Source organism: Muscardinus avellanarius (genome assembly GCF_963383645.1).
Source record: "Muscardinus avellanarius genome assembly, chromosome: 11".
In the NCBI taxonomy this organism is placed as follows: Eukaryota; Metazoa; Chordata; class Mammalia; order Rodentia; family Gliridae; genus Muscardinus; species Muscardinus avellanarius.
The window spans coordinates 69,873,972-69,900,534 of record NC_137797.1 but is presented as its reverse complement, the minus strand read 5'-3'; the positions used below and the strand labels follow the sequence as shown (position 1 = coordinate 69,900,534).

General features: G+C 41.3%; 1 protein-coding gene across 3 annotated transcripts in view; it reads right to left on the bottom strand.

Annotated features, from left to right (window-relative positions):
* Window positions 1–26,028, bottom strand: part of TFCP2 (transcription factor CP2) — a gene marked incomplete at both ends in the record, with an annotated part of 57,116 nt that extends 31,088 nt beyond the window's left edge. For all 3 annotated transcript variants that reach the window (XM_080705799.1, XM_080705800.1, XM_080705801.1), the window contains 4 exons: window positions 1,080–1,185; window positions 2,013–2,089; window positions 4,488–4,639; window positions 25,907–26,028. In XM_080705799.1, the coding sequence (XP_080561925.1) occupies window positions 1,080–1,185; window positions 2,013–2,089; window positions 4,488–4,639; window positions 25,907–26,028 (457 nt within the window). The remainder of the gene's footprint in view (window positions 1–1,079; window positions 1,186–2,012; window positions 2,090–4,487; window positions 4,640–25,906) is intronic.
* Window positions 26,029–26,563: the final 535 nt, after the last annotated feature.

The window sequence follows — 26,563 nt, the reverse complement described above, 5'->3', positions numbered from 1 at the left end:
TGTAAAATGTGCAGCCACAGTGCAAAACATAGTTGTTCTTCAAAAAGATTTAAATTAGAATTTTAATGAATTCTATGGTCCAATGATCCCACTTCTAGATATATACCCCAAAGAAATGAAAGCAGAAACACAAACAAGTGTTTGTACATCCATATTCAGAGCAGTATTGCTCAAAAGAGCAAAGAGGTGGAAGCGACCCAAGTGTCTATTGACAGATGAATGGACAAATAAAGTTAGTAAATGCATACAACAAACAGCATTTAGCCTTAAGAAGGCAAGAAACTCTGACATATGCCACGACATGGGTGAACCCTGAAGGCATTATGCCAAGCAAAAGAAGTCAGTCACCAAAGGACAAATAATGAATGACTTCATTTCTATGAGGCACCTAGAGTGGTTCACTCAGAGACAGAAAGCAGACTAGTGGACACCAGGGGCTGGGGAAGAGGGGTGATGAAGAGCTAGTATTTCATGGAGGTTTAGTTTTGCAAGATGAAAGAAGTTCTGATGATGGGATTCTTGTGATTATTATACAACAAAGTGAATGTACTTAGTACTGAACTGTACAGTTAAAAATGGTTAAAATAATAGATTTTATTATAAATTATAACAAGTATGTTTTGTTAGATGCAATTGGTATGAAACTGAAGTGTTTATACTCCCATCTTCAATTTGGATATCCTCATACATCTAACTTTTTTTTTTTTTTTTTTTTTTTTGCAGTTTTGGGGATGGAACCCAGGGGCGTTCTACCTCCAAGCTACCTACCTACCCCCAGCCCTATTTTTTATTCTTTATTTGGAAACAGGGTCTCCCTGAATTGCAAAGGGCCTCACTAAGTAGCTGAGGCTGTCCGCGAACCGCAATCCTCCCATCTCCGCCTCCCAAATGCTGGGATTACAAGCGTGTGCCACCATGCCCGGCTTACATGTAACTTTTTATGCTTATGCTTAAATAACTACTTCAAGGTTCATGTTAATTGAAACTTTAAAGCCTGTAAATCATGATAAATATCCAGAAGACCAACTCTCAGTCCACAGTTAAAGGTATTTCCTGTGCAACAGATTCTCTTAACTTACCTATATCAAGAATTCTATCTCCAGGTCGGTTCCACCGCCAGCCCTCCAGCTGTTGATGTTCAGTGTATTGTAGCCTTCTGTCATGAAATACGACACGGAATATACTCTAATAAGAACAAAATCAATTAAGAAAAATCAGTGCTAAAAAAGGAAAACTAACAGAGTCACTGCCAGTTGGTTTCTAGACATAATCTAAAATTTTCTTTAGATGTATTTCCCTCTATCATACCAAATACTGTTGAAATAAATTTTCTAATTTGTCATATTTAGTCTATATAGTTAATTGGTCTCATATTTGAAGTGTTAAAGAACGTCTATGTATTTTACCATGTACCGTCTGACTCTTTGGGTATATATGAAAATCTCATCACACCCGTGCTTGCTAGCCCATCATACAGCCTGTAAACATTGAGGGTTGGTAGGGCCCATCTCCGCCAACTCCTCCTCTTCTACTCTTACTTTGTGGAGATGCCTATTAATATCTCCCACAATTTTTTGTGGATGCAGATAAAACTCCTCTGTCCCAACTGTGCTATGAATTCTCAATATCTTTATGGTCAGTCTAGACAATGAGAACTGTTATTCATCAGTAGTTTCCATTTTCCTTGCTATATGACCAAGTATCCAAAAAGCCACTGAAGTTTATCTGAAGATCTCAAGGAGGTTACTCTATTCTACTCAAAAGAAATTCACTGAGTCAGGGAACTACCCGGGACATGGACTTGTAAGCTTTCTCAGCTCTGAAAAAGCCATCTGAAGAGGGGATCTTACTCTTACTCTTATACAGAAAACATCACATCAGTGGATCAGTTTACAACTCTGCCAGCCAATCATAGCCTATAAGAGATATCATTAAGCTCTTTATGGAAGCAAAAGAATATTAGATAGGAAAGAAATTCCAAAAACAGACTTAGTAAAAGTCTGTTCTCTTACCTTTACCAATTTGCCATTAATTTCTGGAAGTTCTCCAAGTTTCCTATTGTCTAGCATTCGAATTTCGTAAGACTGTCCTAGAAAAAGTAATTATATACTAAACTCATCACAAATTAACTTCAAGAAGGATAAAAGTCAGTTAGCTGAATAAAACATCATTATTATTATTATTATTACTTTTTTTTTGCAGTACTAAGGATTGAACCCAGGGGCATTCTACCTCTGAACTATAACCCAGGCCCCCTCCTTTTTTTTGCAGTACTGGAGATGGAACCCAAGGGCATTCTACCTCCAAGCTGCACCCAGCCCTATTTTTTATTCTTTATTTTGAAACAGGATCTCACTGAGTTGCAAAGGGCTCCACTAAGTAGCTGAGGCTAGCCTCGAACCACCATCCTCCAGTCTCAGCCTCCTGAATGCTAGGATTACAAGCATGTGCCACCCTATTTTTTATTCATTTTGAAACAGGTCTCATAAATTTGCAGAGGGCCTCACTAAAAGGTGAGGTTGGCCACAAATTTGTGATCCTCCTGTCTCAGCCTCCCAAGTATTGGGATTATAAGCGTGTACCACCATGCCCAGCTGTGGCATTGGGGATTGAACCCAGGAGCATTCTATCTCTGAGCTACATCTCCAGCCCTATTTTATTTTCATTTTGAAACAGGATTTCACTACGTTGATAAAAGTCTATTTGCTGAGGCTGTCCTCAAACCCGCAATCTCCCCATCACAGACTTCCAAGTATTGGGATTACAAGCATGCGTCATCATGCCTGACTAAATATAACATTATGAGTAACAACTATAAATCTTTACTAGATGCAAGGCACTGTGCTAAGTACTTTCATATATTATTTCATAATTGATATAACTTCTAAAGCATTATCAAGCCAGGCTTGGCGGCACACACCTGTGATCCCATTACTTGGGAGGCTGAGATAAAGAGGATCTCAGGTTCGAGGACAGCCTCAGCAAGTAGGGAGACTCTCATCAACCTTGTGATAGAATACCTTTGGGTTCAGTTCAATCCCCAGTACCACCACCATTAAAAAAAAAAAAAAAATTATGAATCCCATTTTTTTTTACAGATGGGGAAACTAAAACTTAAGAGTTTAAGCATCTCTTCCAAACTACATAACTAGAAAACAGTAGTGCTGGATAGGGTAACACTTCTCAAACAGTAACCAATGAAGATGTCAGGGAACATGGATTAGAAATAGGAGTTGGGAACTTAAAATGGACAGGCAGATAAAAGGAGTCAGTCATATATATCAGATGTGACATTAAAATTCAAATATGTAAGCCGGGCGTGGTGGCGCACGCTTGTAATCCCCGCGCTTAGAAGGTGGAGACAGGAGGATCGTGCAGGTTTGAAGCCAGCCATGCTGGCTTAAGAGATCTGTTTACAAATAAAAATATAAAAAATAGGTCTGGGAGTGTAGCCCGGAGGTAGAAGGGCTTCCAGGAACTCCAGTACCACAAAAATAAAAATATTCAAATATACAGCCAGGCGTGGTGGCACATGCTTTTTTTTTTTTTTTTTTTTGGTGGTACTGGGGGTGAAACCCAGAGGCTTTCTACCTCCAAGCTATACTCCCATACCTTTTTTATATTTTATTTGGAAACAGGGTCTCACTAAGTTGCTGAAAGCCTCACTAAGTAGCTGAGGCTGGCTTCGAATCTGTGCCGCGATCCTCCTCTGTCTCAGCCTCCCAAGCGCGGGGATTACAAGCGTGCGCCACCACACCCGGCTGTGGCACATGCTTTTAATTCCAGTAGCTGGGAGGCTGAGAGAGAAGAAGGCTGTCCAGGTTCAAGACCAGCCTCAGCCATCTTATGAGGCCCTCTGCAACTTATTGAGACTCTTATTTCAAAATAAAAATAAGTCTGGTGTGGTGGCAAACACTTGTAATCCCAGTACTTGGGAGGTTGAGATAAGAGGATCACAGGTTCAAAGCCAGCTTCAGCAACTTAGAAAGGCCATCCTCAACTTAGTGAGGCCTTTTTTCAAAATAAAAAATAAAATAGGGCTGTGGTGTAGCTCATAAGTAAAATACCTATGGGTTCAATCCTCAGTATCATAGGAAAACAACAACAACAAATTCAAATAATCTAAAGTAAGGCTTCATAGCCGGGTGTGGTGGCGCACACTTGTAATCCCAGGATTTGGGAGGCTGAGACTGGAGGATCGCGGTTCGCGGACAGCCTCAGCTACTTAGTGAGGCCCTCTGCAACTCAGTGAGTCCCTGTTTCAAAATAAAGGGTAAAAAATGGTCAGAGGCTGTAACTCAGAGGTCGAATGCCCCTGGGTTCCATCCCCAGACCCACAAAAAATAAAAAAAATTAAAAATAAAGTAAGGCTTCTAGTTTGACATATCACGCTAGAAAGATCTAATTCTTTACATAAAGTGTTCCTAGTAAAATAATTTGAATCTAGCAGGTCTGCAAAATTACCATAAACCGAGGTAGCATCTAACCTTGATTAAGATATGTCAGAGTTTCATCATGGAGTTTCACAGCTGGCGAGGTGGCAGCACAGAGCACATACTGAAAAGGCAGGATTTCGTTCTCAGTATCAGGAGGCAAACTTGATTCTTCTTGCTTAAAAATGGGCAATGCAAGAACATCACTAAAATAAAACAAATAAATGGCACATTAATATCTGCCAATGAATCACACATACATTTACTGTTAAAAAAAATTAACTGCAATTTGCTTTGGAAAGCCATAAATATTACTCACTTTAGTAAAAAAGATCACCCAAACAATTTAGTTCAAATTACTTGCTGTGATATCCCACTGACCACAGCAATGTAGGTAATGACAGATATTTGCTTCTAAAACCACCTACGTGTCCAAAGACAATATGCTGTAGGAATCATAGACAGGGATTCCTAAGAACTCTGAAAATTACATGCACAATTCCAAAGTGTAAGTGTAGGACACTCAGGGCTGTGCAATGGATGTGGCTTGAGTGTGTCCCGTAAATGTTATATGCTGGAAGCTTGGTCCTTACTGTGGCATTGGTGAGGTGGTAGAACTATGAGGAGGTAAAGCCTACTGGAAGGTAATTAGGTCATGAAGCACCATGCTCAGAAGGGATTAATGCAGGTCTCCTGGAACTCTATTAGTTCCTGACAGAATGGGTTGTTGTAAGGAAGCTTGGCACTTCCCCTGAATCTCTCTTCTAATAATGCATTTCCTGCCAAGGACCTGAAACTGTTTCATAAAACAGTACTTATTAATTTGGGTATTATTTTTTACTTCATTGTTTTAAATGTTGACCACAACCTGCATTCAAAAAACACTATCAGCCGGGTGTGGTGGCGCATGCTTGTAATCCCAGTATTCAGGAGGCTGAGACCATAGTATCGGGGTTCGTGGACAGCCTCAGCTACTTAGTGAGGCCCTCCGCAACTTAGTGAGACCCTGTTTCAAAATAAAGAATAAAAAATAGGGCAGGGTGTGTAGCTCAGAGGTCAAATGCCCCTAGGTTCCATCCCCAGACCTGCAAAAAACAAAACAAAACAAAACAAAACACTGTCCTCATCTTTCATGTCTCTTGGAAGTCTGTATTAAATTAAATCAAGTCAAGTCGGGCATGGTGGTGCATACCTGTAATCCAGGTACTTGGAAGCCTGAGACAGGAATATTGAAGGTTCAAGAACCTCAGCAATTTAGTAAGACTCTCAGCAAACCTAACAAGATTCTATTTCAAAATAAAATAGGGCTGGGAGTATAGCTCAGAGGTAGAATACCCATATACCAATATTGGGGATAGGTATTTCTATTCCCAGTAAAACACACACACACACACACACACACACACACACACACACACACACACACACTGCTAAACTTACCATCCACCATATTTATTATAGTCTTTTTTTTTTGTGATACTGAGAATTGAACCCAGACCCATTCTACTACTTCTGAGCTATACCCCTAGACCTATTTTATTTGAAAACAGAATCTCACTAGGTTTCTGAGAGCCTGAATAAATTGTTGAGACTGTCTTCAAACCTGCAATCCTCCTATCAACTTCCCAAGTACTAAAATAAATTACAAGTGTGCACCAGAAAACCCAGTTCTTTTTTTTTTTTTTTTTTTTTGCACTACTGGAGATGGAACCCAGGGGCATTCTACTTCCGACCTACAACCCCAGCCCTATTCTATTTTTTATTGTTTATTTTGAAACAAGATGTCTCACTAAGTTTTGAAGGGCCTTACTAAGTAGCTGTCTGCGAACTGCAATCTTTCTGTTTCAGCCTCCCAAGTACTGGGATTATAAGTGTGCACCACCATGCCCGGATCTGCTGTACTTTTAAGACAGAAAATATTTGGAAATAAAAGTTTTCAAGTCATTTGCTGTACTTGTGAATAGCATTAGTAAATTTAAAGTCAAGTCTGTATGGAAGACATAAATATCAGTGGCTCTTAATCTTGGCTGCAATCACCTGGGAGTTTTTAAAAAACCCTCACTTCAGTAATTGAGACCTTGTTTCAAAATAAAGAAAAAAATAGGTCTGGGAATGTGGCTTTGAGGTAAAATTCTCCTGGGTTCCACCTCCAGTACTTAAAAAAAAATAAAGAAAGAAAAGAAAAGAAAGGAAGAAAAAAGAAAGAAAGATCCCTTCCATGTCAGGCATGGTGGCACAAGCTTGTAATCTCAGTACTTGGTAGGCTGAGACAAGAGGATCACAGGTTCAAGAACACCCTTACCAAGTAGTGAGATTCTCACCAACCTAGTGAGATCCTGTTTCAAAATAAAAATAATAGGGCTCAGGATGTAGTTCAGAGGTAGAATGCCCTTGGGTCCCATACTTGGCACTACAAAAAAATAAAAATCTACCAGGCATGATGGCACATGCTCGTAATCCCAGCATTTGGGAGGCTGAGATAGGGGGACCCTCGGTTCCATCCCCAGTACCACAAAAAAATAATAATAATTAAATAAAAAATAGAAAAATCCCTTCCAGGAGTTGGGTATAGTGTCTCAGTACTTACCAGGCTGAGACAGGAGGATCACAGGTTTGAGACAAGGTTTAGAAATTCTTAGCAACTTAGCAAGACCATGTTTCCAAACAAAACATAAAAAGGTCTAAGGGTGTAGCTTGAAAGTAAAAACTCTCTGGGTTCAATTCCCAATACCAAACACAAACAAACAAACAACAACAAATCCCTTCCACAACATATACCACCAACTAAATCAAAAGGCAGGGGAGGGTTAGTTAACTTCATTACTTAGTGCTATGCCTTAATAAGCCAAGATAATGAGTTTGATCATTATATTATCTAGGATAACCAGCTTTTTTATTTTTATTTTTGGTACTGGGGGTGGAACCCAGGGGCTTTCTACCTCCGGGCTATACTCCCAGACCCATTTTATATTTAATTGGAAACAGGGTCTCACTAAGTTGCTGAGAGCCTCACCAAGTAGCTGAGGCTGGCTTCGAACCTGCGTGATTCTCCTGTCTTAGCCTCCCAGGCACGGGGATTAACGAGCGTGCGCCACCACGCCCGGCGATAACCAGCTTTTTATACCAAGACTTTTTTTTTGGGGGGGGGGACTGGGGGTGGAACCCAGGGGCATTCTAGCTCTGAGCTACACCCTAGCCCTATTTTTAATTCTTTATTTTGAAACAGGGTCTCACTAAGTTGCAGAAGGCCTCACTAAGTAGCTGAGGCTGTCCTCGAACTGCGATCCTCCTGTCTCAGTCTCCCAAATGCTGGGATTACAAGCGTGCGCCACCACACCCGGTTTTAAGACTCGATTTTATAGGGATCCTCAGTGGCATTTGAAACATTACCACAAAGGGTAGGGCAATTTGTTCAGGTCTACACAAAGCTTAGGTACACTCAGCTTGATAATGAATCAGTAAATCCCCTCAAAATCTTCTAAAAAAAACTCACTAGTCTTTAATGATCATCTACTATGTTCTGGATTCTATTATAGGTGGCCAAAATATAGTAAAAAAAAAAAAACTAAAGTTCCTTTACAAAGTGTGGCATTATTGTCATCCAATAAATCTTTCTGTACAGCAACAAATCATTATTAAATTACACTGCAGAGCCAGGTGGAGATGAAAGCTTGCAATCCCAGTACTTAGGAGCCTGAGAAAGGAGAATCACAAGTTCCAAACCAGCTTTAGCAACTTAGCAAGACCCTGTTTCAAAATAAAAAATAAAATTGGGGTGGGGGTGTAGCTTAGAAAGCCCCTAAGTTCACTCCCCAGTTCCACATAAATAAATAAGTCTGCAAAAATCTATTATTGTCTTTATGGTATTACTAATACTTAAAAATATATATATATCATTTATTCATTTATGTATTTATGCATTTTGGGGGGTGGTACGAGGGGGGTGGAAACCAGAGGCTTTCTACTTCCGGGCTATACTCCCAGACCCATTTTATGTTTTATTTGGAGACAGGGTCTCACTAAGTTGCTGAGAGCCTCACTAAGTAGCTGAGGCTGGCTTTGAACCTGCGCAATCCTTCTGTCTCAGCCTCCCAAGCACGGGGATTACAAGGGTGCTCCACCACGCCCGGCTTATGTATTTATTTGAACTGGGGGTTGAATCCAGAGGCATTCTACCTCCGAGCTACACATCAAGCCTTATTTTTTATTCTTTATCTTGTTTTTGGTGGTACTGGGAGTGGAAACCAGGGGCTTTCTACCTCCGGGCTATCCTCCCAGACCTATTTTATATTTTATTTGGAAACAGGGTCTCACTAAGTTGCTGAGAGCCTCACTAAGTAGCTGAGGCTGGCTTTGAACCTGTGTGATCCTCCGTCTCAGCCTCCCAAGCGCGGGGATTACAAGCGTGCGCCACCACACCTGGCTTTTTTATTCTTTATTTTGAAACAGGGTCTCATTAAGTTGTAGAGGGTCTCACTATGTAGCTGAAGCTGGCTGTGAACCTGTAATCCTCTTGCCTAAGCCTCTCGAGTACTGAGATTAGAAATGTTTGCCACCACACCCAAGTATATATTTAAAAATATATATTAGATGGAGGCTAAGACCAGAGGATTACGGTTCGCGGACGGCCTCAGTTACTTAGTGAGGCCCTTTGCAACTCAGTGAGACCCTGTTTCAAAATAAAAAAATAAAAAAATAGTCGGGCGTGGTGGCGCACGCTTGTAATCCCCGCGCTTGGGAGGCTGAGACAGGAGAATCGCACAGGTTCGAAGCCAGCCTCAGCTACTTAGTGAGGCTCTCAGCAACTTAGCAAGACCCTGTTTTCAAATAAAATATAAAATAGGCCTGGGAGTATACCCCGGAGGTAGAAAAGTCCCATAGGTTCCACCCCAAGTACCACAAATAAATAAATAAATAAAAATTTAAAAGGCCGGGCGTGGTTGCGAACGCTTGTAATCCCAGCGCTTGGGAGGCTAAGACAGGAGGATTGCACTGGTTCAAAGCCAGCCTCAGCTACTTAGTAAGGCTCTCAGCAACTTAGTGAGACCCTGTTTCCAAACAAAATATAAAATAGGTCTGGAAGTGTAACCCAGAGGTAGAAAGCCTCTGGGTTAGACCTTCAGTACTACAAATAAATATAAAAATGAATAAAAAAAATAGGGCTGGGGGTGTAGCTTGGAGGTAGAATGCTCCTAGGTTCGATCCCTAGTACCGCAAAAAAAAAAAAAGAAAAGAAAAAGAAATGTATGTATATATGAACGAGATTAGGTGCCTCTCTCACTTTCTGTGGCCTGTATTCTCCCTTGAAGGTGTATATTTTACTTTCCTAAATAAATTTGTCTCTGGAAAAAAAAATCAACTTCCTCATACTGAGAATTAAATCTCCAAATTCCTTTTAACTTCTGGACTTTTTCTACATTTCCACATGCAGAAAGGCTGGCTCATGAAGACTGAAGGGCTGGCTCCCCCATCCGCTGATAGATGCCAAGAAAGAGGGGACTGACAGGCTCTCTGGCTATCTAAACCTGCATATGTGTATTTTCTGACTTTTGTCCACTTTGCCACCTCTTCTCTCCCCCCCCACAACTCTGTGTGTGTGTGTGTGCGCGCGCACGCGCGCGCGTGTGTGTGTGTGTGTGTGTGTGTGTGTGTGTTTACTGGGGATTGAAGCCAGGGTTGTTTTATCTCTGAGCTACACCTCTAGTCCTTTTTACTTTTTGTTTGGAAACAGGGTCTTGCTAGGTTGCTGAATCTCCTTAAGTTGCTGAGGCTAGCCTGCAATCCCTGTCTCAGCCTCCCAAGTACTAGGATTACAGGCGTGTGTCACCATGCCCAGCTTTACCATCTCTAATAAAAGCTATCCTGCGTCCCTAACTTTCCAAAGAGACTTGAAATAGGAAAGTTCCTCTGTCTTCCTTCTAAGCTGGCTCAGAATAAAACTTATTTTCCTGCCAATGTGACTCCAAATATTTGTGCAGCATGAGTAGCAGTATGAGCAGTATAGCGTGGCCCCTTAACACCCACGCAGTAAGAGTTCCACCTGGGAGAAAGACCATGTCTCAAAATAAAAAGGAATCTGGATGTGGTGGTACATGCCTGTAATCCCAGTGCTTGGGACCCTGAGACAGGAGGATCAGAGGTTTGAGGACAATCTCAGCAATGTAGCAGCAAGAACTTGTTTCAAAACAAAAAACATAAAGGGCTGAAAGTTAGCTGGGCATGGTGGTGCACAGTTGAAACCCCAGTACTTGGGAGGCTAAGACAGGAGGATAGCAGGTTTGCAGCCAGCCTCAGTTACTTAGTGAGGCCCTCTGGAACTAAGTGAGATCCTGTTTCAAAATAATGAATAAAATAGGGCTGGGATGGATCTTGGAGGTAGAATACCCCTGGGTTCAATCCCCCGTACCACACACACACACACACACACACACACACACACACACACACACACACACAGCCGGGCTGGAAGTGTAGCTTGGAGATAGAATACTAGAATATCCGAGTTCAGTCCCCAGTACCACAAAATTAATAAAAATCAAAAATTAAAAGGGCTGGGGATGTAGCTCTGTGAACTCCTGGGTTAATCTCCAATTAAAAGATGTAGCTCAAAGAGCCAGATGTGGTGGCACATGCTTGTAATTCCAATACTTGGGAGGCTGAGACAGGAGGATTGAAAGTTCATGGCCAGCCTCAGCTACTTAGTGAGGCCCTCCACCACTTAGTGAAAACCTGTTTCAAAATAAAAGATTAGAGCTGAACATAATGGAACACACTTGTAATCCCAGCATTTGGGAGGCTGAGACAGGAAGATCATGGTTCGTGGACAGCCTCAGCTACTACTTAGTGAGGCCCTTTGCAACTTAGTGAGATCTTGTTTCAAAATAAAAAATAAAAAATAGGACTAGGGGTGTAGCTCAGAGGTAGAATGTCCCTGGGTTCCATCCCCAGTACTTCAAAAAATAAAAAACAAAAGAATAAAATAGGGCTGGGGGTGTAGCTTGGAGGTAGAATGCTCCTGGGTGTTCAATTCCCCAGTACAGAGAAAAAAGAAAGAAAGAAAAAAAAAAAGGAAAAAAAAGAGATGTAGCACAAAGTATTCCTGGGTTAATCCCCAGTTTAAAAAAAAAAAAAGTAAAAATGATATAACTCCAAAGGGCCTAAGGTGTTTTATACAATGTGTCCTGCATCGTTTAACTTACTGCCTCCAACTTGGAAGGAGTCTGTTGAGTGTGATGCTAAAACACAAGTGAGAAGTACAAAAAATGACACCATAACTACATTTTATCCTGCCCCCAATACATACTGGTCATCTGTCAGTCTTTGGGAATAGTTTCTGGGACTTTTTTCCAGAGTTCAAAAACAACTTAATATTTTTTAAGCTCTTTAAGAGGGCTTGGAGAGTATAAATTATTCTATTTCCTCAGTAGAGTTATATGATCAGTTCCAGATGTGCATTCATTATGTACATCCCAAAGCTTACTAAAAATAAAGCTGATTTCTCTTTTTATCTTCCCATGCCTTTGAGTCTTCCATATTTCTACTCTGTTGAATTATGTGCCAATTAGCATTTTTTGCTTCTATAAGCAATGTTTTTATTTTCCTTTAGATTAGCAAGCCACTAAAAACTTCGAATTTCAAATCTATCTGCTAGCTTTACTTATTTTGGAAGCTGAAAAGTATCACATTTACTTCTAGAGAGTTTATAAAATATTAAAAGTTTAATCAAGGAAATCTGCATCAGCAAAGCCCTACCTCAGGAAATGTGTCAGATAATAGGCCTTGTTTTCTCAGTGTTTTTCCACATATTACAGGATTAGTTCTCAGCAGCCTACCAATCTCATTAAATCACTGCTAATTAAAAACATCACCTGTGGCATCATTAGTATTAGGTTCTTTTATTAAGTTTCTAAAACCACTCACTTCCCGGTTAGGTAAGAAATGGCAACCTGTACCAATATTCATGGCTTATATATTCCAAGGGATCTGCCAATTTTGACAAAGTACAACTCTCATTTCAGTATTCAAATATATGGTATCTACCATCATAGTGCAATATCGTTGGGAAAACACCAGAGTTTTGTTTATTTCACTGTGACAAAGGGAAACCACACTTGGCTCTTTATAGTGCTGAGCCTCAACACTTGTTTTTAGGTCTAACATGACTCCCAGCTCACAGTTGTTTTTCTTTTCCTTGACGTTAAGCTGCCCTCTTAACTGGCAAATATCACTCATCACCGTCTGTCTTCGGGTTCTTCTGTTTTGCTCATCTCGTATGCCTTCATCCCAAGCCTGGCTTTAAAGCTGGACAAACTCTCTAGAGAGTTTTTATTTATGTATTTATTTTATTTTATTTTATTTTGCGGGTCTGGGGATGAAACCCAGAGGCATTTGACCTCCGAGCTACATCCCCTGCCCAATTTTTTATTCTTTATTTTGAAACCGGGTCTCACTGAGTTGCAAAGGGCCTCACTAAGTATCTGAGACTGTCCACGAACTGTGATCCTCTGTCTCACCCTCCCAAGTGCTGGGAATACAAGTGTGCGATACCATGCCCGGCTCCTATTTTATTCTTTATTTTGAAGCAGGGTATCGCTAAGTTGTATAGGGCCTCACTAAGTAGCTGGGGCTTGCCATGAGCCTGTGACCCATCTGCGATCCTTCTGTCTCAGCCTCCCAGGTACTGCGATTACAAATATGCACCATCATGCTCGGCCTATGAGGAATTTTAACTGTAAATTTAATCAAAAAGTTAAAACAAACAGAAACCCAATAAATATAAGGAGATATTTATTGGTATAAAGAGGTATTTTAATTTAAAAATAAATAAAGAAGTAATAGAAAAATGCTTATAGGTGAGAAAAGATTTTGTATGGCAGTATTTTTGTTCTGAATGACTAAATTATCCCATAAGGGAAAAGAAACACAGAAAAATCAGAGAGTTAAGCAAGTTGCAGAAGGTTTAAGGAAGCTGAAAAAAAAAAAAAAAAAGACAGAACACTTTTCCCCTTTCTTTTCCTTCCCATCTCTTTCTTTTGCTGGGGATTGAACCCGGGACTTCACACACAGTTAACAATATTTAACATTCACTCTAACACTGGACTACTTCCCTTTCTCCCTCTCTCTTTTTTTGGGGTGGGGGGTGTTACTGGGGATTTAACCCAAGGGCATACTACCTTCAAGCTACATCCCTAACCCTATTTTATTTTTATTTTGAAACAGAGTCTCACTAGGTTGATGAGAGTCTCACTACTTGCTGAGGCTGTCTTCAAACCTATGATCCTCCTGTTTCAGTCTCCCAAGTACTGAGATTACAGGCATGTGCCACCACACCCAGCTTATTTATTTATTTATTTATTTATTTATTTATTTATTTATCTCAGTACTGGAGATGAAACCCAGAGGTATTCTACCTCTGAGCTATACCTCCAGCCCTATTTTTTATTCTTTATTTTGGACATGGTCTCACTGAGTTGCAGAGGGCCTCACTAAGTAGTAGCTATGCCTGTGAACGGTGATCCTCCTGTCTCAGCCTCCCAAATGCTGGAATTACAAGTGTGTGCCACCTTGCCCAGCTTTCCTTTTCTTCTCTTATTTGATCCAAGTTTTAAAGAAATCTGTGAAGTTATTGACTGACAACCAGGAATATGATCTTTGCAAAAACAATTTGAAAGCCAGGCGTGGTGGCACATGCTTGTAATCCCCCTGCTTGGGAGACTGAGACAGGAGGATCGTGCAGGTTTGAAGCCATCCTCAGCTACTTAGTGAGACCCTGTTTCCAAATAAAATATAAAAATAGGTCTGGGAGTATAGCCCAGAGGTAGAAAGCCTCTGGGTTCCACCCCCAGTACCACACACACACACACACACACACACACACACAAAATTGGAAAAGTCACTAAACAAGTGAAAGACAGCAGTTTTCACCCAGTAACAACAGTAATCCCAGAGGAAAAAAGAGAATCTGATTTACAGAGCTAACAAAAATGAAGCTTTTTTTTTTTTTTTTTTTTGGTATGGTACTGGAGATGGAACCTAGGGGCATCTACTTCCAAGCTATACCACCAGCCCTATTTTTTATTCTTTATTTTTTTGAAACAGGGTCTCATTGAGTTGCAAAGGACCTCACTAAGTATCTGAGGCTGTCCACAAAGTGCGATCCTCCTGTCTCAGCTTCCCGGAGGCCTGAATTACAAGCGTGCACCACCATGCCCAGCTAGCCCATTTCTTAACAAAATGTACAAAGTATACAAAACAGTTAAGTACAACACATTCACAGCAGCAAAATAGAAGAAAAGAAAAATAAATTGAAGAAATCATCCCAAGCAAGCCCAGACAATGGACTTCCTAGACAAAGACTAATTTACTGTCTTAAACATGCTTAAAGAGCTGAAGAAATCAGAGAGAAAAACTAAAGGAAAACAGGAGAACAGTGTATGAACAAGTAAAAAAATCCAATAAACAGATTTAAAAATATAAAAAGATGCCAGGTATGGTGGCATACACCTGTGATCCCAGCACTTGGAAGACTGAGACAGGAGGATCACAGGTTCCTGGCTAGCTTCATCAACTTAGTGAGACCCTGTTACACACACACACACACACACACACACACACACACACACACACACACTATCTATAAAAGGAACAAACAGAAATTTGGGCAAAAAGGTACAATAGCTGAAATTTAAATCTTCACTACAGGGGTTCAATAGTATATTTGAGTAAGCAGAAGAATCAGCAAACAGCTGAGGAACAGAAAGAAAATAAACAGACCCAAAGACCTACTAGACATCACCAAGTTTACCAAAGGATGAACTGAATTAATATATGCATTACCTAATATACTTATCATTTTTATAGGAAGAACACTAAAAATCTACTATCTTAGCCATTTCCAAGTATGGGCTGATGACAGGAGCATTAAATAACACTCTTAAATACCCAATGGGTGAAAAGAGGAAATCAACTGAGATTAGAAAACACTCTGAATGCCAGGTGTGGTGGCACACACTTTAATCCCAGTGCTTGGGAGGCTGAGACAGGAGGATTTCAGGTTCAAAGCCAGCCTTAGCAGTTTAGTGAGGTTCTCAGCAAATTGGGCTGGAGGCTTAGCCTGGAGGTAGAATGCCCCTGGGTTCCATTCCCAGTATTGGGGGGGAAAAAATTATGGGATGCACTAAAAGTAGTACTCAGAAAGATTTCAGGCTGCAAATGCCTACATAAAAAAATAAGAATGGAGCTGGTGCAGTGGTGCATGCCTGTAGTCCCAGATATTCTGGAGGGTAAGGCAGGAGGATCACTTGAGTCCAGGTGTTCAACTAGCCTGTATAACATATTGAGACTGTCTCTTACAAAATGGGTGGGAGGAACCGGGTATGATGGCGCACGCTTGTAATCCCAGCATTTAGAAGGCGGAGACAGGAGGATCACGGTTAGCAGACAGCCTCAGCTACTTAGTGAGGCCCTTTGCAACTCAGTGACACCTTGTTTCAAAATAAAGAATAAAAAATAGGCCTGGGAGTATATCTTGGATTTAGAATGCCCCTGGGTTCCACCCCAGTACCGCAAAACAAACAAACAAACAAACAAACAAACAAACAAACAAACAAATAAATAAATAAAATAAGAAATGAAACTGAGAATGCTACTACTCATCTTAGAGAAATAAAAATATTCTAAAAGCCAGATGGGATTACATGCCTGTAATCCCAGTTCATGAGAGGCTGAGACAGGAGGATTGCAGGTTTGAGGCCAGTCTCACAAACTTAGCAAGACCTTGTTTCAAAATTAAAAATATAAAGGGTTGGGGATATAGATTGGACATAAAAATGCCCCTGGGGTTCAATTCTCAATACCAAAAGAGAAAAAAAAAAAGGATTATAAGAGAATACTGGCCAGATATGGTTGCACACGTCTGTAATTCCAGGACTTGAGAGGCTGGGGCAGGAGGATGTTCAAGACCAGTCTCAGCAATTTAGCAAGAACCTGTTTCCAAACAAAAAATAGAAAAAGGCCTGGGGGTATAACTCAGAGAGAGAGAAAATACTATGGATCTAGGTGTGTCCTCAGTGGTAGAATGCTTGCCTAGTTTGAGCAAGGCTCTGATTCAAACTTAGCAACACCAAAAAAAAAAAAAAAAAAAAAAAAAAAGCCTGATGTAGCGGTGCACATCTGTAATTCCAGCCAAGCAGAATGATGAGGCAGGAGGATAACAAGTTCAGCCCGAGCAACCCAGTCTCAAAATAAAAACTAAAGAGGGCTAGGGATATAGTTCAGTGGTAAAGTACCCCTGGGTCCAGCCCCCAATACCTCCCTTGACACACACATGAGAAGAGGGGGAGGGAGGGGCAGAGGGGGAGAGGGAAGGGAGGGCGGGGAGGGATACTGTTAACAACTCAAAGCCAACATATTAGACAATTTAGATGAAACAAATTTCTAGAAAAGCAACATATCAAAATTGACGAGATGAAATAAGGTCCCAATAAAACTATAACAAATGAAGAGATTGAATCATCAGCCAAAAAAAAGTCCAGGACCAAAGGCTTCGTTGCTGGATTCCACCAAGCATTTGTGGATTAACACCAATTCTATTTACTCTCTCAAAAAACAGAAGAGAAAATACTTCCCCATATTCTAAGGCTAGCATTACCCTCCTATACCAAAAGCATGAGAAACAAGAGAGACAAAACAGGCTTCATGAAAACTACACGCATTTAGATGGGCGTGGGGACGCTCGTAATAGGGAAGTGGATCACAAGTCGGAGGCCAACCTTACACTGTGGGTTCCATTCCCAGTACCACAACCTGAAAAAAGGGGGAGATAATTGCAAGCCATGTATCTGGTAAGGGTCTGATATCTGTAACATATAAGAACTCTACAACTCAACAGCAAAAAGACAATAAATAACCCAGGATAAAGTGGAATCCAGTGGTAGAGTGCCAGGCCCTGGATTTGATCTCTAACCCTGGGGGGGGGGGGAGCAAAACCACAGCCCAATTAAAGTGTAGGCAAAGGACCTGAACAGGCACTTCTTCTCCAAATGATGTACACAGATACTAACAGCCACATAAAAAGATATTCAACATCACTAGTCATTAAGAAAATGCAAAGTTGGGCATGGTGACGCATGATTGTAATTCTAATACTTGAGAGACCAAGACAAGAGGATCACAAGTTCCCAGCCAACTTCAGCAACTTACTAAGACCTTGTTTCAAAATAAAAAATAAAACAGAGCTAGAGGTGTAACTCAGAGGTAGAATGCCCCTGGGTTCATTCCCCAGTACCATGAAGGAAGGAAGGAAAAAAGGGAGGGAAAGAAAGAAGAAAGACAAGGAAAAAGTAAAAGCGAATGTAGATCAAAGCCTGTGAGGTGGGCCCCACTTGTAATCTCAGCTCCTCAGGAGGACCACAGTCCCAAGGCCAGCTGGGCAACATAGTGAGATCCTGTCTCAAAAAAAGGTCTGGAAGCAGCCAGACGTGGTGGTACACACTTGAAATCCCAGCATTCAGGAGGCTGAGACTGGAGGATCGCGATTCAAGGACAGCCACAGCTACTTAGTGAGGCCCTTTGCAAAGGGGATGTAGCTCGGAGGTCAAATGCCCCTGGGTTCCATCTCCAGACCGGCCAAAAAAAAAAAAAAAAGTCTGGAAGCCAGGCATAGTGGTACACACCCAGTACTCAGGAAGCTGTGACAGGAAGATCTCAGGTTCAAAGTGAAGCCAGCCTTGGCAACTTAGCTAGGCTCTCAACAACTAAGACCCTGCTTCCAAAAAATAAAAAATAAAAATAAAATAGGGGTGGTGATGTGGTTCGGAGGTAGAATGCCCCTGGAATCAGTCCTAAGCAACACACACACACACACACACACACACACACACACACACACACAGAAAAAGAAAGAAAGAAAAAGAAAAAACCTGGGGATGTAGCTCAGTGCTTGCCTACCATGTATGAACCCCTGGGTTGAATCCCGATACTGCAAAAAGAAAACACAAATCAGAACCACAATATGATACTACTTCATATCTACTTTGGATGGCTTTTTTTTTTTTTTTTTTGGTAGGTCTGGGGATGGAACCCAGAGACATTTGACCTCCAAGCTATACCCCCTGCTCTATTTTTTATTCTTTATTTATTTATTTTGGAGGTACCTGAGCTATACTCCCAGACCTATTTTATATTTTATTTGGAAACAGGGTCTCACTAAGTTGCTGAGAGCCTCACTAAGTAGCTGAGGCTGGCTTCGAACCTGTGAGATCCTCCCTTCTCAGACTCCCAAGCACAGGAATTATAAGTGTGTGCCACCACCCCCAGCCTTTATTCCTTATTTTGAAATAGGGTCTCACTAAGTTTTGGAGGGCCTCACTAAGTAGCTGAGACTGTCCGTGAACCACGATCCTCCAGTTTTAGCTTCCCAAATGCTGGGATCACAAGTGTGCGCCACCACGCCTGGCTTTGGATGGCTTTAATAAGAAATTTTAATGGAGCTGGCCTCACTTAATGAGGCCCTCCACAACTTAGTGAGCTCCTTTCTCAAAATAAAGAATAAAAGAAAAGAAAATAGGACTGGGGATGTAGCTCAGATGTAGAATGCACCTGGGTTCAATCCCTGATAACGCAAAAAAATTTTTTTAATGTATAATAACAAGTGCTGGTAAGGATGGTACGAACCCTAAATCATTTTGTACTTAAGGTAAAATGGTTTTGTTCCTGTGCTAAACCATTGGGTGGGTCCTCAAAGAGTTAAACACAGAATTGTCATATGACCCGGCACTTCCAATCCTACTATACCATCCTAGAAATATGAAAACATATGTCTACACAGAAACTTCTACACAAATATTCGCAAATATTTTACAGTCAATTCTGTTATAAACATGCTACAGTTTGGATCTAAAATGTCTCTAAAGGCCCATGTGTTAAAGACTTATTTCCCAGCATGGGCCTACTGGAAGGTGGTGAAAACTTTAAAAGATGGGGCCTGGTAGGAGGTCTTATGGTCACTACAGAGGGGCATGCCCTTAGAGGGGAGAGTGAGCTCCCAGTCCTTTTCCTCTCCTGGCTATGACGCGAACCTGGTCCTGAAGAGCTGCTTCACCACAGGCCCAAAAGCAATGAGCCCAACTGAGCATGGACTGAACTCCAAAACTGTGAGCCAAAAGAACACACACACACACACACACACACACACACACACACACACTCTCTCTCTCTCTCTCTGCTGTCTGTCTCTCTGTATTAGGAATTGATCCCAGGAGCATTCTACCACTGAGCTACAGTCCTGCCTCTCTTTTTCTTGAAAAAAGGTTTTCTAAGTTGCTGAGGCTGGCCTTGAACTTGTGATCCTTCTATCTCAGCCTCCCCATACTGGGATAACAGATGGGCACAACCTATAATCAACCTGAGTTGATAATCTAAGATCTTTGTTAAATTACAGTGATTGCCATAAAACATAAAACCGAATCAGCATTATACATAATAGCCAAAACATGAAAACAATCCCAGTGTCTTTCAATGGATGAAGAGATAAGCAAATTGTAGTATATGCACATAATCCTGTCTTATTCAGCCAGGAAAAGGAATGAAATCCTGAAGTAGTGATGCATACTACAACATGGATGAACCCAAAACACATTATACTAAGTGAGAGACACCAGGACAAGAGATAACATACTGCATGACTCCATTTACAGGAAATATCCAGAACAGGTAAATGCACAGGCTGAGACACAGACGCTGGGCACTCGGGGAAATGTGGAGCAACTGCTTAAGGGGCACAGAATTTTCTTCTACAGGATGAAAATGTTTTAGAACTTGATCAAGGTGGTGGTTGTACAACACTATACTCATACTAAATCCCACTGGGTGTTCACTTTAAATTAGTTAGTTTTCTGTTATTTTAGTTTCACCTCAACATTTATTTATTTTGCAGAACTGAGGATTGAACCCAGGGGCGTTCTACCTCCAAGCTACAACCCCAACCCTATTTTTTATTGTTTATTTTGAAACATAGTCTCACTAAATTGTGGAGGGCCTCTCTAAGAAGCTGAGGCTGGCTGAGGACCTGCAATCCTCCCGTCTCAGCCTCCCAAGTACTGGGATTACAGGTATGCACTATGACACCCAGCTTTACTTCAACTTTAATTTCTCCCAAATAAAAGAGAAAATTTTTAAACACAATATTTAATCTTAGTGAGACCTTGTTTCAAAATAAAGAATAAATATGGCTGGGGTGTACCTCGGAGGTAGAATGCCCCTGGATTCCATTCCCAGTACCATAATAATAATAATAATAATAATAATAATAATAATAATAATAATAATAAATAAATCTCTTAAACTCTTACAATAGCTTTACTGAGATAAAATTCACATACCACACAACTCACTCATTTAAAATATACAATTTAGATGGTTGTGGTTGTGCACACTTGTAATCCCAGTACTTGGAGGCTAAAACAGGAGGATCACAGGTTTGAGACCAGCATCAGTAAATAGTGAGATTCTCATCACCTAGTAATACCCTGTTTCAAAATAAAAATAAAATATAGCTGGGGGTATAGTTTGGAGATAAAATGCCCTGGGCTGAATCCCAGTACCACTAAATAAATAAATAGTACAATTCAGCTAGGTGTGGTGGCACACACTTGTAATCTCAGTATTTGGGAGGCTCAGACAGGAAGACAGGAAGATCACAGATTCCTAGCCAGACTCCCCAATTTAGTGAGACTCCCCAATTTAGTGGGGTTATAGCTCAGAGAAAGAATACTCCTGGGTTCCATTCCCAGCACAACAAAAAATAAAATTAAATTAAAATAGAAATAAATTAAGTGTACAAATGAAGTCTACCAACTGTCTTTGGTTACAGAGTTGTACAAGCGTCACCACTAACAATTTTAGAACATTTTTATTACCCCAACAAAGGAAATCCATGTCCATTAGCAGCCACTCCCCATTCCCTCCTCCCCCGCAGCTGTAGTCAACTACTAATCTACCTTCTTTCTCAGTAGATTTGCCTCTTCTAGACATTTCATAGAAATAGAACATGTTTTATATTTTTTCCTAAGTAGCTTCTTTTACTCAGCATGTTCTCAAGGAATCTCCTTTACTTTTACTTTAAAACTTATCCCATGTATAAAAACGTAAGAAAAAGTTGGCCCATGCCTAAAATCACAGAACTTGAGAGGCTGACAGGAGAATCTTGGGTTTAAGACCAGCCTCAATAACTTAGCTGAGGCCTACTAAGTACAACAGCAGATCAAGAATCCAACACAGAAATCCAATGAAAACGAACCTTGATAAGATATAAAGCAATGGCTGTAAAGAACCATTTTAAGATACAGCAGCGGGTGTGGTGGCACACACTTGTAATCCCAGTACTTGGTAGGCTGAAAGAGGAGGAGTGCGGATTTGAAGCCAGCCTCAGCAACTCAATGAGGCTCTCAGTAATTTAGCTAGACCCTGTTTCCAAACAAAAATAAATAAAATAGTTCTGGGAGTGTAGCCCAGAAGTAGAAAGCCCCTGAGTTGTATTTCATAACACACACACACACACACACACACACACACACACACAGTAAATAAGTGAACTTGGGTAAAACAATTATTCAGTAAATAAGTGAATTAGGGTAAAATAAATACATTAAGAAAAATGTTTTATAAGATAGGCGTGGTGGTGCATGCTTGTAATCCCAGCATTCGGGAGGGTTAATGGCCAGCCTCAGCTACTTAGTGAAGTCCTTTGCAACTAACTCAGTGAGACCCTGTTTCAAAATAAATAAGAGCCAGGCGTGGTGGCACAGGCTTGTAATCCCAGTACTGGGGAGGCTGAGACAGGAAGATTGCACAGGTTCGAAGCCAACCTCAGCTATTGAGTGAGGCTCCCAGCAACTTAGTGAGACCCTGTTTCCAAATAAAGTATAAAATAGGCCTGGGAGTATAGCCAGAGGTAGAAAGTCCCTGGGTTCCACCCCCAGTACCAAAAAAACAAAAAAAAATTAAGAATAGAGCTGAGGGCTGGGTGTGGTGGCACACGTTTGTAATCCCTGCAGGGGATTACAAACGTGTGCCACCACGCCTGGCAGGAAGATTATTTTTAATAAAAGGTATAGATGCTCTTCTGATTACTTAAGTTTGAGAATCAGTAACAAATTAATGCAAAAGACCAAACATATGTTAAGAGTCAATAGAATAGTGACAAGTGTATATTATATGAAAAAGGTGAAGGGCATGGAGGTGCATGCTTGTAATCCCAGCATTCAAGAGGCTGAGTCCGGAGGATCGCGGTTCGCAGAAAGCTTCAGCTACTTAGTGAGGCCCTCTGCAACTCAGTGAGACCCTGTTTCAAAATAAAGATTAAAAAATAAGGCAGGGGGTGTAGCTCGGAGGTTGAATGCCCCTGGGTTCCATCCCCAGACCTGCAAAAAAAAAAAAAAAAAAAAAGAAAAAAGGAAAAAAGAAAAAAGCAAAGGATAAAGTACTGAACACTTTGGCATGCTGAGCTCTCAAGAAAACCATGATTTTGGAAAAAAGTTGATGGAAAAAAATCTAAATGTGTAAATACGTAAGCCATTCTGGCATCCTGAAGAGCATCTGAGGTATGATTTGGAGCGCACCCTTGGTAGTATGCACAGTAAACGTGCTTTCTTTATCCCTGCTAACTCAAAGTGTAATTCCCTTACTGAAGTAAAATGATGAGTTAGAACTTAATCCTTCAGCATCTTCAGGAATCTTCGCTTACAGTTAGAATAATAAAGTTTATTTTTTAATAAAACTGTAAAAGTTTCAGGGAAATTTAAGTTGTTACACAACGCTGTTAGTCTTGAGAAAGTTATCTTTCATTTTAACTTTAGCCTGTCCTTGTTAAGGTGGGTTTGACCATAAGAATAGAGATTAACTTGTTTTGAAAGCAAGGGCTATGACTCTGAGCTTGCACATCAGTCTCAGAATAATATTTGACAATGTATGCTATTGTTCATGTAAGGATTACCACAGCAAAAGTTTAATTGCATTTAGGTTACAAATGTTTAGTATGGAAATAATTAAATATAACTGTACTTGCTATAAAGCTAGTTAACCTAAACATCTTTTTCTACAGTGAGGCATGGTGGCGTATCCCTGTAATTCCAGTAAAGGGGAGGCTAAGACAGGAGGATGGCAGGTTTGAGGCCAGCTTCAGCAATTTAGCAAGACCCTCAACAACTTTATGAGGTCCTACTTCAAAATAGAAAGAGGGCTTGTTTGCGTAGAGGTAGGATGCCCAGGGGATTCAATCCCTACTAACCCCCCCCCCAAAAAAAAACAAAAGAAACTTTATATTACTTACATAATGAGAGTCTCATTTCTAGAATGTAAAATTTGTCCACTTTCTCCATAAAAAGCAACCTTCCCTTATAAACTCAGTAAGTGCTCAGAGGAAGAATGACCCTGGGTTCCATACCCAGTACTGCAAAAATAAAATAAAATAAAAATAAAAACAAAACAAAAAAATAGGGATGAGGAGTGTAGCTTGGAGGTAAAATTTCCCTGGGTTCCAACACCACTACCGCAAAAAAAAGAAAAAAAAAAAAGAAAAATGTTTTATAAAACAAAACACTCAATAAGTGCTCAGTTCTAAAGTCTCTTGACTCACTTATTTATACCTATTTTTATTTTTTATTATTTATTTATTTATTTATTTATTTATTGCGGTACTGGGGGTGGAACCCAGGGGGATTCTACCTCCAAGCTACATCCCCAGCCATATTTTTTTATTCTTTATTTTGAAACAGGGTGTCACTAACTTGCGGAGGACCTAAGTAGCTGAGGCTGGCCTCAAGCCTGTGATCCTCCCGTCTCAGCCTCCCAAGTTCTGGTATTATAAATGTATGACACCACAACAAGCTTCCCCTATTTATTTATATTAACAAGGGCTAACTGAGCACAGCAGCACATGCCTGTAACCCTAGTACTTAGGAGGATGGGGTAGGAGAATCACAGGTTTGAGACCAGTACCTTAGTGAGACCCTGTTGCAAAAAAAAAAAATTTTTTTTTTTTTTGTGGGTCTGGGGATGGAAGACAGGGGCATTCAACCTCCGAGCTAACCCCGCCCCGTCCTATTTTTAATTCTTTAATTTAAAACAGGGTCTAAGTTGCAAAAAAAAAAAGGCTAATTCTCATTTTAGTCCATGACTATCCCGTTGCTATTATTATTACCATTATCATCATCATTATCATCATCATCATCATCGTCGTCGTCGTCGCAGTACTAGGGATGAAACTGAGGGGCATTCTATCTCTGGGCTACATCCTCCACCCTATTTTTTACTTTTATTTTGAAACAGGATCTTTGCCCAGCGTGGTGGCAAATGCTTGCAATCCCAGCATTTGGGAGGCTGAGATAGGAGGATAGCGGTTTGAAGACAGCCTCAACTACTGCTTAGTGAGGCCCTCTGCAACTTAGTGGGACCCTGTTTCAAAATAAAGAATAATAAAAAAAAAAAAATAGGGCTGGAGGTGTAGCTCAGAGGTAGAATGCCAAAAAAAAAAAAAAAACAAAAAAAACAAACAGGGTTTCACTGAGTTGTAAAAGGCCTCACACTAAGTAGCTGAAGGTGTAAGCAAACGCGATCCTCCTGTCTCAGCCTCCCAAATGCTGGGATTAAAAGTGTGCACTACCACGCCCCGGCTTGACTCACTTATTTAGAAGCCTTTTAATGCATTAAAAAATAATTACAGTCCATCTAACCCTAAGATACAGATATTTCAACATTCCCACACACAATTCCTTTACATGTGTAAATTAAACAATATTGGTGGAATTAAGTAGCCAATATATGCAAATGCGTTATAAAGGGAGTAAGGCTGCTTTCAAAGGAGATTTAAAATCTGTCAACGATTATCTTGATAGATGAAGTTCTAGAAGCATCTAAAAGTTCTCTTTGCCACTTTTTCACTTCACAGTTTTTGTTTTGAAAGAAACCCTCAAAGTAAGAGAAGCTTGAAAGCAGGTTAATGATAAGATGGAATTTTGCGAACTTCTTCAAGGTGCTCCATTTCTTTCCAACAAGCAGTCAAAGATCATCGTTAAGTCCCAGCTCCCAACTCCCCAATCCCTCGCCATCCTCACTTCTCAACTTAACCCTTCTTCTCATAAATCCAGATATATCCACGCGTACTTATATGCCATCCGTCCCCAAGTTTACCACACTGGCGCAACAGTCTCTCAACGATCTGGTTGGATCAAAGAGCCATTCTTCTTCCCATTGGACACAGACGGACTTCACACTCCCTACAACTGCTTTTTTCTCCTCTGGCACACCACGCACTTCTCAAACCAACAAAAAAGTCCTTTATCCCCCAACCACAGACAGCTTAATAAACTAGTTTACACACACACACACACACACACACACACACACACACACACACACCCCTCTCTTATTCTCTATCCTGTTATTCAGAAGGTAAGGTCTAGGAAAATCTCACTCACCTCATGCTATAGGCACCGGCACCCAGTTCCTGACCGATCCCGGACAGGCTAGCATCAAAGTCCTGCACCAGCCCGGATTCGATGACTTCATCGGCCAGAGGCAGCTTCAGAGCCCAGGCCATCCTGGCTCCTCACTTGCCCCAGGTGACAGTTTCTCTTAATAAGGAGCGGGACGTAATTCTACCCCACCGGGGCAAGACAGACAACTCCAAACCCAGATCGCAGGCGCGGTGCCCGCCAGCCCGATTCGCTCTGCACGGGCCGCACAACTAATCTCCAGTACTCGTGGCTGCCCGGGCTTCCAAAAGCCCTTTCTGCCCAGTTCCCAGGCGCGTAAGGCCCCTGTGGCTCAACTATTCCAGACTTTCGGGGGCCGCCCTGGGCTCCCGCGCTCCCCTCCTCGGGCTCCCCTCCCCAGCTCGTCTGCGGCCGCTCAGCCCTCCGCACGCCGCCGACAGGCGACCCGCCCGGCGCGCCACGCCGCCCCGCGCCGCCCCGCCCCCTCCGCTGGAAGCCCCCTCCCTTCGGGGGCCGCTCTTTCCCCTCCAGGCCTCGCTTCCGGTCAGTCCTAAGATAACTTCCGGTCACCCTTTCTCGACCCCGCAGCCCTTAAACCACATCCAGGTCCCTGTAGAGCCGACTCCCCGGCCTCTGCAG